At 40.1% G+C, this 18235-nt stretch overlaps 1 protein-coding gene across 1 annotated transcript in view; it reads right to left on the bottom strand.

Moving 5' to 3' along the window:
• LOC148874142 (partner of Y14 and mago-like) overlaps positions 1-17901 on the bottom strand; it is a 63485-nt gene extending 45584 nt beyond the window's left edge. Inside the window, exons 1-2 of the mRNA XM_088966035.1 lie at positions 17465-17901; positions 17222-17338 (exon numbers count right to left, since the gene is read on the bottom strand). Coding sequence (XP_088822161.1) covers positions 17222-17338; positions 17465-17659 — 312 coding nt within the window. The 5' untranslated portion in view covers positions 17660-17901. The remainder of the gene's footprint in view (positions 1-17221; positions 17339-17464) is intronic.
• Positions 17902-18235: the final 334 nt, after the last annotated feature.

The raw sequence follows: 18235 nt of genomic DNA on the forward strand, positions 1-18235 counted from the left end.
GCCTGCAACTAGTCGAGATTTCATGTCTAAACATGTACTATTTGATGATAAATCTTTCTTTATGCTAAACCCACTGATTCCTCACATGTTAGCAGCACAAGATTAGAGCTAAGTACGTTTAGTGACTGGAATACCAATCACATGGTTACAACCCCAAGTATGGAAGAACAGCCCTTACGAGCTATGGTTCAGCCTCAACTTCACATGCTACAATTGACCACATAATTGACCATAATCTTCATCATGTTGCAGATGACACACAGGCCATAGAGGCTGCTAATGAAGAAGAACATGGATCTCCAGCTGAAATTAATCCTTCCAGCATACTAGATATCTCCAGCTCATTGCATATTGATTCCCCTATCACCGCTGCTGCTCCCACACTGAATACCCATCCTATGACCACAAGAAGGCACAACTACAAAAGTTGGGTCAAGGATTACTTTCACAAGAAAAGTCTACCTCTATTCCAATAGAACCAAAAACAGTCAAAGCAACCTCAGGGATGGACTCAAGCTATGAAAGATGAGCTGAAGGCATTGCATGAAAACTCAACTTAGAAGTTGGTACCTCAGACCAAGACTATAAATGTAGTAGGTTTTCAATGGGTTTTTAAAACCAAACTGAAGTCAGATGGGAGTCTTGAAAGACTGAAAGCTCAACTTGTTGCCAAGGGATATGGTCAAATCCCTGGTTTGGACTTTGAAGAAACATTCAGTTCTGTTGTAAAACCACAAACAATAGGACTTATTCTCTCTATTTCTCTTGACTGTGGTTGGGAAATTAAACAATTGGATGTAAATGATGCTTTTTTTAATGGATATCTCAAGAAGCCCGCCCATGTTTACAAAACAATAGAACAACAACCAGGATTTCATGATTCCTCTCACCCAAATTATATTTACTAGTTGAATAGGGCCTTGTATGGCCTCAAACTAGCCCCACAGAGCTTGGTTCAACAGGTTCAGTACATATCTTCTTGCAAAGGGATTTTATAATAGCATGCATGATCCATAACTTTTGTTTTACATCATGCCAAGGACACTATCAATCTTCTCTTGTATGTTGATGGCATAGTGTTGACAAGGAGAAACTCTCCATTTCTTCAACACTTCACTGATGTCATAGGTACAGAACTTGCTATGAAGGATCTTGGGTCCCTTCACTAATTCTTGGGAATCGAAGTTCAATCTACAGGTGAAGGACTTTTCTTGTGACAAGACAAGTATGCATGAAAAGTTCTTACCGTGCTCATATGGAGGAGTGCAAGTCAGTTGCTCAGTTGCAACACCAATGGTACTTAAAACTTCTACTGTAAGTGGAACTGGAGGCTCAGATCCTAAAGATGCCTTTGAGGTAGCTTGGTTGGCGCTCTACAATACCTTACCATGACACAACTAGATCTTAGTCATGCAGTCAATCTAGTGTGTCAACATATGCATGACCACACCAAGCATGATTTTCAGCTTGTGAGGCATATTTTGAGATATGTCAAAGGAACAACCGATTTTGGCATTCATCTTAGGCAGCAAAGCTTGTTGGACATGTATGGTTTCTCTGATGCAGATTGGGCTAGATGCTCACTTACCAGGCAATCCACCACTGGTTATTGTGTCTTTTTAGGCTTGAAACTCATTGTATGGGCAGCAAAGAAACAATCACTAGTTGCTCATTCTAGTGCAAAAGTTGAGTATTGTTCCATGGCCTCCACTACTGCAGAACTAAATTGGCTTTTCTTCCTACTACAAGACCTGGCTTTCCCCTCAAAAATCCAGCCACATTGCTTTGCAATAGCATGAGTGTCCTCTTTATGTCAATAAATCTAGTCTTTCATATTCATAGTAAGCATATAGAACTGGATTATCACTTTGTTCGTGAGAAGGTCAAGCAAGGCCATCTAGTTACTTGATTTGTTCCATTTACTCAACAGCTCACAGATATTTTTACCAAGGCTAAGTTTGGAAAGAGTACAAATACAAATATGTACAATACAAATACATAGAAAATAAATTGATAAAAAAATACATAGAAAATAATATAGAATACAAGGTTTTGTACACTACATATTTGTATTTGTACTCCTTCCAAACGAGCCTAAGCCACTCATTAAGATCAATTCCGGCATTTGCAACTCAAGCTGGGAGTTCACTCTACTTCCCTCCTCAGCTTGAATGGGAGTGCTAATGCAACAGTCCAATTGGCCTCAACAGACCCCATAGACAAGTCAACATGTGTGGGAACATCTTGCATAAAGGAGACAAGAGAACTTTCTATAGAGATACTTGATGTAATGTTGTTCTATGGTCCCTGTTGTACCATAGCATTCTTTTTCTTTCTTATCTTTAGCCCTTCAAGGGCCTCTTTGTAAATACTTATAACTAATAAGATATATAGGCTCTTTGGGGGTGGGGGTCGGATATACTGTTTGACACCCCTGAAACTCTTCGTGTTCTCTCAACCTAGAAGATTGGCATGGTATCAGAGCAGGTCATATCCTTTAGCTGCTGATTGATTTGAGTTTTGGGGTGATTAGTAGACTGATTAAGGAATATTTCGATCACTCTCAAACCCTACTTGATCGGACGAAGCTGATATCATTTTTCCTGGAAAAGACGCCCAGCAGGTAAGATTTTCTTCTTTTTTTTTTAAATCGGCTGATTCAATCAACCTAGAACTTTGTAGTTTGTCACCCAGGCCTTCTTTGTCTGTTCATCATTCTTCTTTGAAGTTTGGATCAGTTCTGATAGGGTTTCGATCCCATCTTGTTGCTGACAGTCCTGAAACTCACCATTTTAGGATTGAGATTGATACAGCCCTCTTTTTGAGATTTCTGCAGCAGAGTCTCAATTTCCTTTGGTGGAGTATTATTTCAGTATTGTTGTGTAGTTGCTACTGATTTTATTTGGGTGATTAATCACCAGTTTCTTGGACTGTTACCCTTTCTTGAAATCTGTTTTTTTGGGCTTCCAAAATGTCTGAGAAGGCTGATATCATTCCCGTAAAGTTTGATGGAACTAACTACAGCATGTAGAAGTTCCATTTCGACTTCTTTGTTGAAGGGAAAGGCCTAGAAGGATATTTGGATGGGAAGATTACTAAGCCAGATGAAACTGATATCAAAGGATATGCACAATGGAAGTTGGATAATGGGAAATTAGTCTCTTGGATACTTAGTCCAATCGTTTCTCATATTGTTGTACCCATGAGAAGGATGCATACAGCTTATGAGATGTATGCATACTTGAAGAAAGTGTACCATCAATCCAATATGTCCAGACAGTATCAGATTGAACCTAAAATCTTTTCCTACTGTCAGGGAGATAAAAAAATTCAGGAATATTATGCCGGTTTTATTGACTTGTGGGAAGAATATGAACTTGTCAATACAGATTCTTCAGATCCCGTAGAATGTGCCAAGTATCTTCATCAACACTTTGAGAAAAGAAAAGTGAATCAGTTCCTTATGAGACTTCGGCCTGAACATGAGATTATCAAGTCCAACATACTAAGTAGAGGGACTATTCCAGATCTGGATACAGTGATAGGGGAATTGTTGAGGAAGGAGACTAGACTTTTAACCACTGCGAGTTTTGATGGAAATTAATTGATTTTGGGGCTGATACAACTTTTGTTGTTCATGGAAACAAGAAATCTGGTGCTAAGGACTTCTCCAAGGTACAATGTTATGAGTGCAAGGGGTTTGGACATGTTGCTTCTCACTGTAAGAGGAAGAATGTCAACACCTACTATAAGCAGCATGGTCACATAATCCCAGACTGTCCAGTTAGACCATCTAAAGGTGCACAGAAGAAAAACCAACCACGTGCATATCAAGTGACTAAGGGCTAAACCACTGATGCTTCCTCTTCCAAGGTTGATTCTTCTACTAAGGGTGAATCTTCTATCTCCTGCATCTATGGATGAAAATCGGCAGCTGGTATCATCTGCTATTTCCTCCGCTTTTTCTGCCATTGGCTTGTTTGGTTAGTTTTTTGGTTACTGTTCTTCTCAATCTCATATTTGAATCATTGATTCCAGAGAAACTAATCATATGACAGAAGCTTATTCTGAACCCCTATATAGCATTCCTAAATCCCATCATAGACATATCATTACTGCCAATGGTGAAAAACTGAATATCATAGGTAGCAATGACATTTCCCTTAAGCTATCATCTACTGCCCCTTTTCCTCTAAACAAAACCCTTCCTGTACCTAATCTTACTGCTAATATGATTTTTGTTGGTCAGCTTGTCGTTGAAGGATATATACTTTTTCTCATGATGGTTGTTTGATTCAAGACTGGTACACTAGGAAGGTAAAAGGAAAGGGGCATAAGTTGGGCCATTTATTTGCATTGGAATTCAAGAATCCTAAAGCACTAGCATCTTCAACATATCTTAGTTCATTTCCTTCTGAATCTATTGTTGGACAAAAAAATAATGTTTGGGATTTATGGCATAAATGTTAGGGACATCCTCATTTTGAAAATTTGAAATTTTTGTTTGACTCTGATTCTATTAAAAATAAAATTCCTTCTTTAAGTACTTTTGATATCTTATGTGCTCCTTGTTGCTTAAGTAAAAATCACATTCTACCCTTTTCTCACACATCTGAGCATGCCACCTCACCATTTGAGATTATTCATAGTGATGTTTGGACTTCATCTGTTATTTCTCAACTTGGATACAAGTATTTTGTCTTGTTGATTGATGATTGCACTAGGTATACATGGATTTATTTTTTGAGACAATAATTTGAAGTACATCCTACATTTTGGATTTTTCATACTATGATACAAGTCCGGTTTCAGTCTCATATATGTATTCTCCGTTCAGATTCAGGGGGAGAATACACTGATGGAAACTTCTTAACCTACTTGAGAAGTCATGGATACAAGTTCAACAAAGTTGTCTAGATACACCTCAACAGAATGGAGTGGCAGAGCGCAAGAATGGTCATGTGCTCAGTGTTGTGAGAACCCTATTGCAAGAATCTCATGCACCTTCTTCCTTTTCGGTGGAGGCTGCCAGTACTGCTGTTTTCTTGATTAACTATGTTCCCTCAACAGTTCTAGTTAATATGTCCCCTTTCTAGAAACTATTTGACCGTTCACCAGACTTATCTAGCCTCCATGTTTTTGGGTGTCTTTGCTTTGTTCATCTTCCTCCTCATGAGCGTTCTAAGTTATCTGCCCAATCTGTTATGTGTGCCTTTGTGGGATATAGTCTAGATCACAAAGGATTTCTTGTTATTATCCCTCTACTCGTAAAATTTGTGTTTCTCGAAATGTTGTTTTCCTTGATCATATTTCCTTTTTTGTTGTTGTTGTTGCAAAGTTATCTACTCCATTCGTTTTTGTCTTGCAAAATTTTGACTCATAGGATGCTTCTCTTCCTACTAGTGTGAATGATTTTCTTGTCTTCTCTCGCAAAAGATTATGTGCCCCAGATACTACGCCTCCAACTTCACTTCCTCCCGGCCTGAATATCCTCCTCCCACTAATGCTCCTGTAAGTGATATTCCTTCAAATTCTCTTCCTTCTTTATCTCTTCGTCGTTCCTCTCATATTTCTCGACCCCCTGACCATTATGGCTTTCCTTCAAACCATAGCTCTTTTTCTGTTGTGTTATCTATCACAGAGATTCCCCACTCATATAAGCATGCCATTACCAATCCTCATTAGAGAGATGCAATGGATGCAAAAGTTCATGCCTTATAGGAGAATGACACTTGGGATTTGGTAATCCCTCACTCAGATGCTTCGATTATTGGAAGTCATTGGGTTTACACAATTAAGTTGAAGTCAAATGGCTCGTTGGACCTATACAAAGCTAGGCTTGTTGCTTAGGGATACACCCAAGAGTACGGCATTGACTATGAAGAGACATTTGCTCCTATTGCTGAAGAAATAGTTGGTTAGCCACGAGTGTGGGGTTCCATACCCACACTCAGGCTCTAGTGTGTGTGGTTTCATACCCACACCTAGTTGTTTCTAATTTCTTTTATTAGTAGTTTCTAATTTCTTTTTAGTAGTTCTAATTTCTTTAGTTTCTAATTTCTGTTATTAGAAGTTTCTAATTACTATTTATTTCCTATTCTTGTAAGGATCCTAAAAACTATAAATAAAGGAGTGTATGGGGCAGCAGATCATTCATTACTGAACCCCTTCTTTCTTTTCTCCTCTCTTCACTCTTTTTCTCTCTCTTTCTTTTTCTCTTTTCTTCTCTTCAAACCTGTAATACAGTAAATAGTTCTTCTTCTTCTTTCAAGTTGGTATCAGAGCCTTAGATCTAGGGTTTCTCATGTGGGTTTAATTCAGCCAACTACATGAGAATTGTTTAGGGCTAAAAGTTCAGAAATATCCTTATTTCATCTTATTCTTTGAGGTTGCAAGAATGCTTTAGCAACTGTCCTAAGATTGGAGAGAGCTTCTTGTAATCAGGAAGAATCAAGCAGGAATTGAGTGATCAAGATCGATCCTTGATCAGGATTGGAGGTGTTTTTTTCTCTTGGTTCTTTGATCAAGATTCAAGGTGCTGACAGTAATCGATTGATCAAGTTTGAAGACTGAAGGTAGCAACCAATTTTCTGGGCTTTTTTCTTCCTAAAGTAAGTACCTTTTCTTGATATTGATATTCAAAAGGACTTCGTTATTCATTTAGAGAGGTATGGATAGAAAATCTCAGGACCGATATCAATTCCAGGGCAATAGTTGACTGTTATCTAACTGCAAAATCATTGTCCTAGGTCAGATGTTATCAGCCTTGAAATACAGTTTTTTCTTGTCACAGTAGTTTAAAACCTCTTCTTAACTTAGAATGGAGTACAAGAACCAAAGGGAATGTGCTTTTGGGACTGGTGGTTCAGGTAACATGATTGAAAACACCTTTCAGAATATAACTGTTAACTTTGATGGATCAAACTACTTAGAATGGGCCCAATCAGCCATGATGGCTATTGGGGGTACAGGAAAATTGAACTTCTTGCTAGGGGATGTGAAGGAACCCTCCAAGGAGGACCCTACTTATGCTAGGTAGGTCCAAGAAAATTTTTTGGTGATGACATGGTTGTGCAACTCTATGTAGTTGTTAGACAGTTGTATGCCCTTAGCTCCAATCAGTTTGATGTACTTATGACATTTACTGTAAATGAATAAAGTGCATAGCTGATTCATGTTCTTGTGGTGTGTTTCTGTGTAATACTCTTAAACCGGACACTTAATGAGACTCGTGTTAGTTTAGAATGTTCACAGCCGTTGGATAAGTCTGACACTGGTATGCTACCAAGTGTTGGGGTGGCCTGTCTCAGCTACCAAGGTGAGACCCGAAGCACATGCAGTGTAGGATTACTTGAAACCTTGAACCGGACCAGATTTCCAGTATTGCCCTGGACCTTGAAGATTAGTGGGCAAAACTGGAAAGTTACACCTGACCCCTAGACTCGATTATGATACTGCACTAGGTGTAGAATTGGGTTGTCTTTGATATGCTAATCAGTGAGATCCTTAGAGGGGGTCAAAACCTGAGTATGTTGAGACAGTCCGAGAATTCATCTGAGTGGGTGATCATAGTGATAGGATTAGCCCCTTTGTCGGATAAAGGTAATGATCGGGGATGCACTCTCTCTGATGAAAACCAAGACTGTCGGTAGCCGATTTCAATCGTTAAGATTTGTTTTGCGAAATATATTTTATATGAGATATAAAAGTATATATATGTTACGGTTTCAAATTGTTTGCAAAAGGTTTTAATTCCCGGGATCCTTGTGAGTAAAGATTGCAGCACTGTTCCTTGCAGCCGAGGGAGAGGTCCTCTCTTGTCGAACAATGTATGATCATTATGGGCTGAGAGGTTATGTGTAAGACCATTGAGGGTAATACCTGATGGGCTAATCTTGCATCTGCCCACAGTCCCTAGGTGTTACAAGGTGGCTTGGCCCAGGGACCACTTAGTGTAAGTATTGGGCCCATAGAATCCATGTGATGGGCTCAGAGGCTCACTGGGCTTTCTAGTGAATTCGGCTAGGCCTCGTAACAAAGGTTGGGTCGAACCCTTGTGGCTGATGTGTAGATCAATGCTTGGGTCTCACGCCATACAAGGAAGCCCAACTGGGCAGCAGTTTGAAGGCTAAGTGAGCACATATACTTATTGGGCCTAAAGCCCATTTCGAACTAGGCTGATCTGATCAGTTAATTAAAGGGACAAGTCTGATATTAGATTAGCAGATAGGATAGGGTTTTACTCTATCCACTCAGAGAGTCCAAATCTGAATACAGATTCAGATCTGGAAACCTCCTGATAAGATTAGGAGAGGGCTGATCTAATCTACAGATAAGATAAGGGTCTATCCTTATCTCTTAAAGGGAATTCAGATCCAAATATGATTTGGATCAACAACTCCTAATAGGATTAGGAGTTTATCCCTTTAAGTTTATAAAAGGAGAAGGGGGTGGCAGCTTTAGAAGATGATCATATTCAAAACAGAGAGAGAATATAGCACCCAGTGAGGTTGAGCTATTTTCTCCTTGCCGCCTCCTTCCTACCGCCGCCATTACTGCCAGTTCGATCTCCTCTTTCTAGCAAGAACGATCAAGATTGGATCTTGATATCAGCCTTTGCAGAAAGGCTGATCTGAAGTTGTGCTCACAGCCCTAGCAAATTCTTGTGAAGGGTTCAGTTCTTTTGGAAGAACACTGCTGATTCTGCTCCATCCTACACTACGCCATCTTCAGTGGGAGCAGTTTTTGGTTCCTACCTTGGGCGTGAACACCTCATTTGGGAGATACTATTTCTCCGTATCAGGTATATGTTAGACAGTTGTATACCTTTAGCTCCAATCAGAATGATGTACATTATGAATTTATTGTAAATGATTAAAGTACATATTTGATTCATGTTCCTGTGGTGTGTTTGTGTAATACCCTTAAACTGGACACTTATGAGACTCGTGTTAGTTTAGAATGTTCACATCCGTTGGATAAGTCTGAGGAGATTTATCCTACCAAGGCTGACACTGCTATGCTGCCAATTGTTGGGGTGGCCTGTCTTAGCCGCCATGGTGAGACCCAAGGCACATGCAGTGTAGGATTAACTGAATCTTTGAACCGGACCAGATTTCCAGTATTGCCCTGGACCTTGGAGATTGATGGGCAAAACTAAAAAGTTACACCTGACCCCTAGACTCGATTATGATACTGCACTAGGTGTCGGATGTTTTTGATATGCCAATCAGTGAGATTCTTAGTAGGGGTCAAAACCTGGGTATGTTGGGACAATCCGAGAATTCATCTGAGTGGGTGATCATAGTGACAGGATCAGCCCCTTTGTCGAACAAAGGTAATGATCGGGATGCACTCTCTCTGATGGAAACCAAGACTGCCGGTAGCAAATTTCAATTGTTGAGATTTGTTTTGCAAAATATATTTTATATGAGATATAAAAGTATATATATGTTACGGTTTCAAACGTTTGCAAAAGGTTTTAATTCTCGGGATCCATGTGAGTAGAGAGTGCAGCATTGTTCCTTACAACCGAGGGAGAGGTCCTCTCTTGTCGGGTAGTGTATGATCATTATGGGCTGAGAGTTTAAGTGTAAGACCATTGAGGGTAATACCTGATGGGCTAATCTTGCATCTACCCACAGTCCCTGGGTGTTACAAGGTGGCTTGGCCCAGGGTCCACTTAGGGTAAGTGTTGGGCCCATAGAGCCCACGTGATGGGTTTCAGGGGGTGCGCTGTCCACAACAGTGTATTCGGCTGGGCCTTGTAACAAAGGATGGGCTGAACCCATGTGGCTGATGTGTAGATCAATGTTTTGGTCCCACGCCAATACAAGGAAGCCCAACTGGGCAGCAGTTTGGAAGGCTAAGTGAGCACATAACCTTAATGGGCCTAAAGCCCATTTCAAACTGGGCTGATTTGATCAATTAAATGAGGGGCGAATTCTAATATTAGATTAGCAGATAGGTTTGGGTCTTAACCCCATCCACTCAGAGAGTCTAGATCTGCATGTGATTCAGATCTGGAAACCTCCTAATAAGATTAGGAGAAGGCTGATCTAATCTGCAGATAAGATAAGGGTTTACCCTTATCACTTAAAGGGAATTCTGATCCAAATATGATTTGGATCAGCAACTCCTAATGGGATTAGGAGCTGATCCCTTTAAGGTTATAAAAGGAGGAGGGGGCGGCATCCTTTTGACACACAACACATCCTGTCTTCAGAGCTGAAATCACAGAAGAGAGAATTCAGCATCACTGCGCTAAATCTCTCTTGCCGCCTCCTTCCTGCAGCCGCCATATCTGCTAGTTCGATCTCTTTTTGTTAGTAGAAGTGATCAAGATTGAATCTTGATATCAGTCCTTTGTGATAGGGCTGATTGGAAGTAATGCTCACGTGTCGTCCAGCTGATTCTTGCAAAGGATCCGGTTCTTTTGAAGAACGCTGTTGATCCTGCTCCATTCTGCACTGCGCCATCTTCAGTGGGAGCAGTTTTTGGTTCCTTCCTTACGCGTGAACACCTCCATTGAGAGATACTATTTCTTTGTATCAAGTATATCCCTCTCTTACTGCTTTTATTCAGATCTGGTTGGGTTCTTGGTTCAAGATTGATCCTTGAAAAATATGATTTTTCTAAAATAGGGAATATGATTCCCAATAGGATGGAAAGAAATTTTTGAAATTCGCCCATTCTATTCCGCAAGATTTGGGCATCCATACGATGGATATCTCATCCCTTAAGTATATCCCTCTCTTGCTTCTGTTTTCATATCTAGTTTGGCTTATGGTTCAAGACTGATCCTTGAAAATGCAGATTTTCTAAAACAGGGAATTTGATTCCCAGATGAGGGGAGAGGAAATTTTTGAAATTTCGCCCAACCTTCCTGCAAGGTTCGGCTATCCATATGATGGATCTCTCATCCCTTCAGCAGCCACACATCAACCGAAACTACTTGTGGGCCAAAACAGCTAAGGAAATATGGGATGTTATGAAGGAAACTTACTCTCAACCTCTTAATGTTGCTAGGGCTTATAAGCTAAAATGTGAGATTAAAAATCTGAGGCAAGGAGAGAAGCAATTCTCTGTTTACTTTTCAACCTTAAAATCCCTATCGCATGAAATTGACCATCTTAAAACAATTGAGTGGGAGAGTCAGAAAGATGCACAAACATATAGAAAGTAGGTAAACTAACAGAGTTTTTGAGTTTCTAACTGGTCTGAACTCTAAATATGGCATTGTGAGACAACAGTTGTTGACAAGAGATAGTGCGACTTTATCACAAGCCTATTCCCTAGTGCATAGTGAAGAAACTAGGAGAAAGGTTATGTTGAGTCAGAAAGACGCACAAACATATAGAAAGCAGGTAAACTAACAGAGTTTTTGAGTTCCTAGCTGGTCTGAACTCTAAATATGGCATTGTGAGACAACAGTTGTTGACAAGAGATAGTGTGACTTTATCAAAAGCCTATTCCCTAGTGCATAGTGAAGAAGCTAGGAGAAAGGTTATGTTGAGTCAGAAAGATGCACAAACATATAGAAAGCAGGTAAACTAACAGAGTTTTTGAGTTCCTAGCTTGTCTGAACTCTGAATATGGCATTGTGAGACAACAGTTGTTGACAAGAGATAGTGTGACTTTATCACAAGCCTATTCCCTAGTGGATAGTGAAGAAACTAGGAGAAAGGTTATGTTGCAGCAACAACCCTCTGAATCAGCCTTGGTAGAAATTAGACCTAAATCTAGGGGGATAAGGAGAAGAAGGAAGCTAAGAAGGACTTAGTATGTGTACTAAGGACACCTGTTGGAAGTTGCACCCTCATCTAGTTCCAGCAAAGCTCAAAAATAAGAAAGGGAATGCCAATATGGCTGTCAACACTGATAGTACAAATTCATCGGGCACAAGAGGGACTCCTCTAGATACCCTAGCTGCAGCCCGAGCTGCTCTGACTCAGCTAGAAAATGAATTTATTAATTCAGCTCAGCCTACATCAGCTCAACAGCCTACTTCAACCCTTGCTCATACAGGTACAAGAGCTACTGCTTGTCATGCTTCTGTCCCAGGTAATACTAGACCTTCCTGGGTAATAGATTTAGGTGCTTCAGATCATATGACCAGTATATCTACTCTATTTAGCACCTATTGTTTATCCTTTGGGAGAGACAAAGTTTCTATTGTTGATGGCTCTCTTGTACCAATTTCTGGCAAGGGAGACATCAAATTATCAGATACCATCACCCTATCCTCAGCTTTGCATGTTCCCAAGCTTAGTGCTAACTTACTTTCAGTTAGTAGTATTACTAAAAATCAAAATCGTTCGATAACTTTTTTCCCTAATCAGTGTACTTTCAAGATCTAGAAACGAAGAAGGTGATTGGGATTGACCATGAGATGAATGGAGTCTACCTGCTGGAACATTCACAGGGGAAGCAGAGTGAAGCAGGGAAATTGTTTGTTTCTCAGTCTTGTAGTAAGATTATGCTTTGGCACAACCGCTTAGGTCATTTATCTGTTGGGCCTTTAAAGAGTCTTTTTCCAAACTTGTTTAAGTCAGTAGAAGTGTCTGAGTTAAAATGTGAAAGTTGTGAACTTGCAAAACATAGTAGATCATCTTATCATTTAAGTAATAAAAGAAGCAACCTTCCTTTTGAGATTGTGCATACCGATGTTTGGGGGCCCTACCATACTCCCACCATGGGGGGGTACAGATATTTCTTATTATTTGTTAATGACTATGCCTGTTTTTCATGGGTCTATCTTATGCACTCTCGAGATGAGGTTCCCTCTCTGACCAAGCTTTCCATTAGATGATCCTAACTCAATTTGAAACCAAGATCAAGATTCTTAGATCTGATAATGCCAAGGAATACTTTGCAAAACCCTTGGCATCCTATCTCCTTGATCATGGGATCATTCATTAGAACACCTATCCTCACACACCTTAGCAAAACGAGGTTGCTGAGAGAAAAAACAAACATATTTTAGAGGTAGCCAGAAGCATCATGCTCAATTCCATGTTCCCATATGCTTCTAGGGAGATGCAATCCATACAGCCATATACCTCATTAACAAGGTTCTTTCACGAGTTTTAAACATGCAAATCCCATTCAGTCTTCTATATCCAGATAAGGACTTATTCACTCTTCCCCTCAAAACTTTTGGGTGTACTTGTTTTGTTCAAATCCTTGGACCTCATCGCTCCAAGTTTGAACCCAAAGCCACTAAGTGTATTTTGTTCAAATTCTTTCTTTTCTCCTCTCTTCACTCTTTTTCTCTCTCTCTCTCTCTCTTTCTCTCTTTTCTTCTCTTCAAACATGTAATACAGTAAACAATTCTTCTTCTTCTTCTTTCAAGTGTTGCCAAGATTACTATAGTCTGTATCCTCTTAGCTTTATCCGCTACACATCCATGGGCCATACTTCAGTTAGATGTGGAGAATGCTTTTCTTCATAGTGATTTGAAGGAGACAGTATACATGAAGCCTCCTCCTGGATACAGTGGTGATCCCTCTCTTGTTTGTCGGTTAAAAAATCCTTATATGGTCTCAAACAAGCTCCCCGTGCTTGGTTTGAGAAATTCCGAGATGTTGTAGTGGTTGTTGGCTACAATCAGAGTGCCTCTAATTATTCTCTCTTCATCCGTCAAAGACCTCAAGGCATTACCATCTTATTGTTGCATGTAGATGATATGTTATTGATAGGGGATGATGAGGTTGGAATCCAAGAACTTAAGTCTCTTCTCCATAGTCCCTTCCATATGAAAGACTTGGGTTCTCTTATTTCTTGGGGCTGGAAATACATCGTAGCAACCATGGTTACTTTGTCAACACAAATATGCATGTGGTCTTATTAAGCTTGTTGGTCTTACAGACACCAAACAAGTTGATACATCTTTGGAACTCAATGTCAAGATGTCTAAATCTAATGATTGGTTGGGTCACTCATTTATCTCACCATGACTCGTCCGGACATTTCCCTTGCAATTCAGGTAGTTAGTCAATTCGTTTCAGCCCCACATGACTGCTGTCCACCGGATTATCCGTTATGTTTGCGGCACTCTGTCTCAAGGACTGTTCTTTTCTTCTTCTCTCTTCTTTAATTGAGAGTTTATGCTGATGGTGTGTCAGGTTGTCCTGACACTAGACAGTCTACTACCGAATGGTGTGTCTTTTTGGGAGACTCCCTTATCTCCTGGAAAAGTAAGAAACAACAAACTGTTTCTAAGTCATCTCCAGAAGTTGAATACGGGGCTATGTCATTGGTATGCAGTGAGGTTGTTTGGCTTCAATCTCTCCTTGTTGATCTTGGTGTTCATCTCCCACCGCCTATTCCTCTCTATGCTAACAACACTAGTGATATAAAGATTGCATCTAATCCAGTATTTCATGAGAGAACCAAACACATTGAGGTGGATTGTCACTTCATCAGGGATCTTTTTGTTACTGGCTCTATTTCCCTTCCTCATATAGCTTCCGACTTAGAGATTGCTGACATTCTCACGAAGCCTATGACAAGATCGAGACATCTATTTCTTGTGGGCAAACTGATGCTTATGTCTCAGCATCATTTTGAGGGAGAGTAAAGAGATACTTGATGTAATGTTGTTTTATGGTCCCTATTGTACCATAGCATTCATTTTCTTTCTTATCTTTAGCCCTTCAAGGGCCTCTTTGTAAATACTTATAACTAATAAGATATATAGACTCTTTGGGGGCAGGGATCGGATATACTGTTTGACACCCCTAAAACTCTTGATGTTCTCTCAACCTAGAAGATTGGCACTTGCACTTTTAACATCTCAATCAAGACCAAAGAATCACCAGCCAACTCTCTCTTTTAGTAGTTTTCAATAGAGATGGGTTTCAGCCCACTTAAAGTTTTTTTCTAACAGCAGGCTGAATTGAAGATGTAAGCCAAGACATAATCATATAGTTCTCTTGTTCCCACTTCTCATACTCAGTGCCTTCACTAATAGGCTTCTTAGTCTTTTTGATGAGGTACCCTAACTTTCCCCTGACTCCAACAAACATTTCACACCCTTGGACACTCCAAGTAATCCAGCCCATCAAGAAAAACAATGGATACAGGAAATCCAACATTGTCCATCCCACTACCGGAATTAACAAGCCCCCAAAAAGAATTTGAAGTGACAGAACTCTCTGAGAACATTGCTGAAACACTACTACTACATAACCAGTACCACCAAAAGGATCCAAAAGAAGACCCTTCCTGGGCACACACAATCACATGACATTAACAGTCCAAGGCAATGACAGAACAACTGTATTAGGAGGGACAAAACTGAAAACAAACTACTTACATGAGGGCTACAACCACTTGTACCATGCACACAATGACACACTGTCACTGTAAACCACTACTGCACACACATTCTGGTCAGCATGCAAACAGCCCTTTGGTTTCCACTTGGCAAACAGAAAACATATGACTGGTCACTTAGAAAACCTTCTTTCAAACAAAAACCACCTTCCAGTCAATTTCCAGCACCTTCTTTGATCATAACAGCCTTCTACAAGGCTCCCAAACACAGTCCAGATCAAAAACACAGCAGAAACTTTCCTTACAGGAACTATTTAATCCTCTTAAATGCTTCAGTCACTGGAGGCTCAACCAAGAAAAATAAAATAAAAACTTGGTGCTATAACCAAAGAAGAAGGAGAATAGAAGCTTGGATGTGGCAATCAGATCAAACCAGTTGTTTGAGTATGCTTCCTCTAGTGGTCAAACTGATAAGTCAAGAATAACACAAGAAAATAAATTAGATTTTCTATGACAAATTATTGCTCCAATTCCATGTATGAGAGGGAAAATATGATTGGGTAAGTGGCAGCACCCACTTTTCTTTTATAGGAAACGATAAGTGGCAGCACCCACTTCACCCTATTATATTAATAAAAAATAATATTACAGGGAGGTCCCTAGACAAATAAGAAAATAGAGGACCCCCATACCAATAGTACTAGTAAAACCACCCCTCACAGCACAGAGGAAGACCAGTATCACTATACAAAGAAACCCTATAAATCCCAGATTTAGCTAAACCATCAGCAATTGCATTCAGTTCCCTATGAACCCAAACCATACTTGAAAACATGTTAATTAGAATGTCTCGCTTCAGAAATGTAATGCACCAATCTCCAAGGACCTTCAGCTCTTCCTTGTAACTACTTAATTCTGTTTACTAAATCACCTTCAATTGTTAAGCTCATGATTCCCAAGTTTCTAGCAATCCTAATCCCAGTAGAGCCACCAAAACTTCAGCCTTTGTAGAGTCACCTGTTCCCAAAGGGCCACTGAAAGCCCAACAGATAGCTCCATCCCTCTCTCAATCACACCTCCAATACCTGTATCACCTAGGTTCCTAAATCTGGCTTGTTGATATTCTAACCTTGAATTTGGTTATAGTTATGATGTTTAGAGTTTAAAAAAATTATCTACATAAGATTTCAGAATACAAGTCTACAATATTTGTTTTAATAACATGATGCGTTAACCAATTGGGCTAATAAACATTTTGAAATATTTTATTTATTATAAATATAGGATTTTCATCTTCTTATATATAAGTTTATTTATTCTGATTTTTTTCTTCAAAAGTGGCACCTTACTTCAAAGAGGTGCATGCCTCACCTTGCACCTTTCGCTCTAGGAACCCTTTGTGCTTACTGCACTCCTTACTTTTAAAACACCAAAAGCCCCAAACAATCAAGACACTAAAAGGGAGCACTGCACTTGTATTTCGCCTCCAGTGATGAAAATCCAAACCATAAACAAACCAAAATGCATAGACACTATGAAACAATGCAAGCTCTTGAGTTGACTGCCCAACTCAATCACATAAAAGGATGGCTAATCCATCTTTCACTGATTCACCATTGTTCTGGTAAGAACGGCCCTACATCCTGTCACCATATTTGCAACTTCAAGTCCTCCACTCCTCTCCCAATAACCTACTTGTGCATCAACTTCTTCACACCATTCATTTCGACATTCTTGAACATAAACTAATTCTCCATAGAATTCAACCATGACATATTGAGAAATCTTTGTAAAAAGAGAGGCACTCTAAACAAGCCCCAGTTACCGTATTAGCTATTTCAAGACCTCCATCCCAAAAGATTCGAAAGACACATATCTGGCACAGTGGCACGAAACTATCACCAAATGCGCAAAAACTATTACAAGGAAATAAACCAAGCACCTGGTGCTTCTTCTCCTTCTTTCTCTCATTCCGCTTAGCGGCCTTCGTCTTCGGCTTCGCATCCAAAACCGGGTCATACCCCGGGGGGACCTCCGGCGTGCCCATACTTTTCCTTAACTGCATCAAAAGAAAACACCATCGGCTGCAAAATCCCCGACGATAATAAGCAAAGACAAAGACCGACACAAATCAATTCAGAGAACTTCAAAAGAAGCGAAAACGATTGAAATTCGCTTTTCCTACCAGAGCACCTTTGGATTGGTAAATTGCAACTTCGTCTTGAGGGACGTAACCTGCCCTAATCCGAATGGCTTTTCGCATTGTCCCGTCTGGTCTCCTCGTTGGCGCCAAAATTCTCTCCCCTTCTTTTAAGGGTTTCCCCAGAAGAGCAAGCTGCTCTTTCTGCCGTTCTTCCTCTGTTCCTCCACTGGAAGCCATCAAAGAATGTATTTGAAATCTAAAAAGCAAATACTCCCTCAACGAACTCGAAATGAGACGAGGACGAACGACAGAAGAGAAATGGAAACTGGGTTTCTTTGATTAATTGGTTGCTCTATGTTCTTCTGTTTTTGATTATTGACACTCTTCTTGTAAGCAGCGTCGAGGGGAGTGAAAACAAGTGTCAGAGGGGAGAGAGAGAGATCTTTTCAGATTTCACGCACTTTTGTTCATCGTCATTTGTCAACAGTAAGTGTCCCCAATAAAGCATTTTGTACTTTGCAGCCTGGTTTTTTGCCACGTGGCAATGAAATTGGCCAAACTGGACGGATATAATGATGAGACCGGATCTGCTCTTTACACAGGGCGTCTCACATCAATCTCATACGCACATCTTACCATTACCATGTATTAGGAACATCTCCCGTATTTATACGTTATTATTCACGGGAGATATTCACGATGCATGGTGAAGTATACATGTGAGATCGGAGTGAGGCGCTGTGTGAGGAGCATAGATGGGCTTGGATCTTTGGGCCTCTATAACCTAACTTTATATATTTCAAGAAAAACCCA

This window comes from Nelumbo lutea, chromosome 1, assembly GCF_056320005.1.
Source record: "Nelumbo lutea isolate HS-2025 chromosome 1, American lotus-T2T, whole genome shotgun sequence".
Classification (NCBI taxonomy): domain Eukaryota; kingdom Viridiplantae; phylum Streptophyta; class Magnoliopsida; order Proteales; family Nelumbonaceae; genus Nelumbo; species Nelumbo lutea.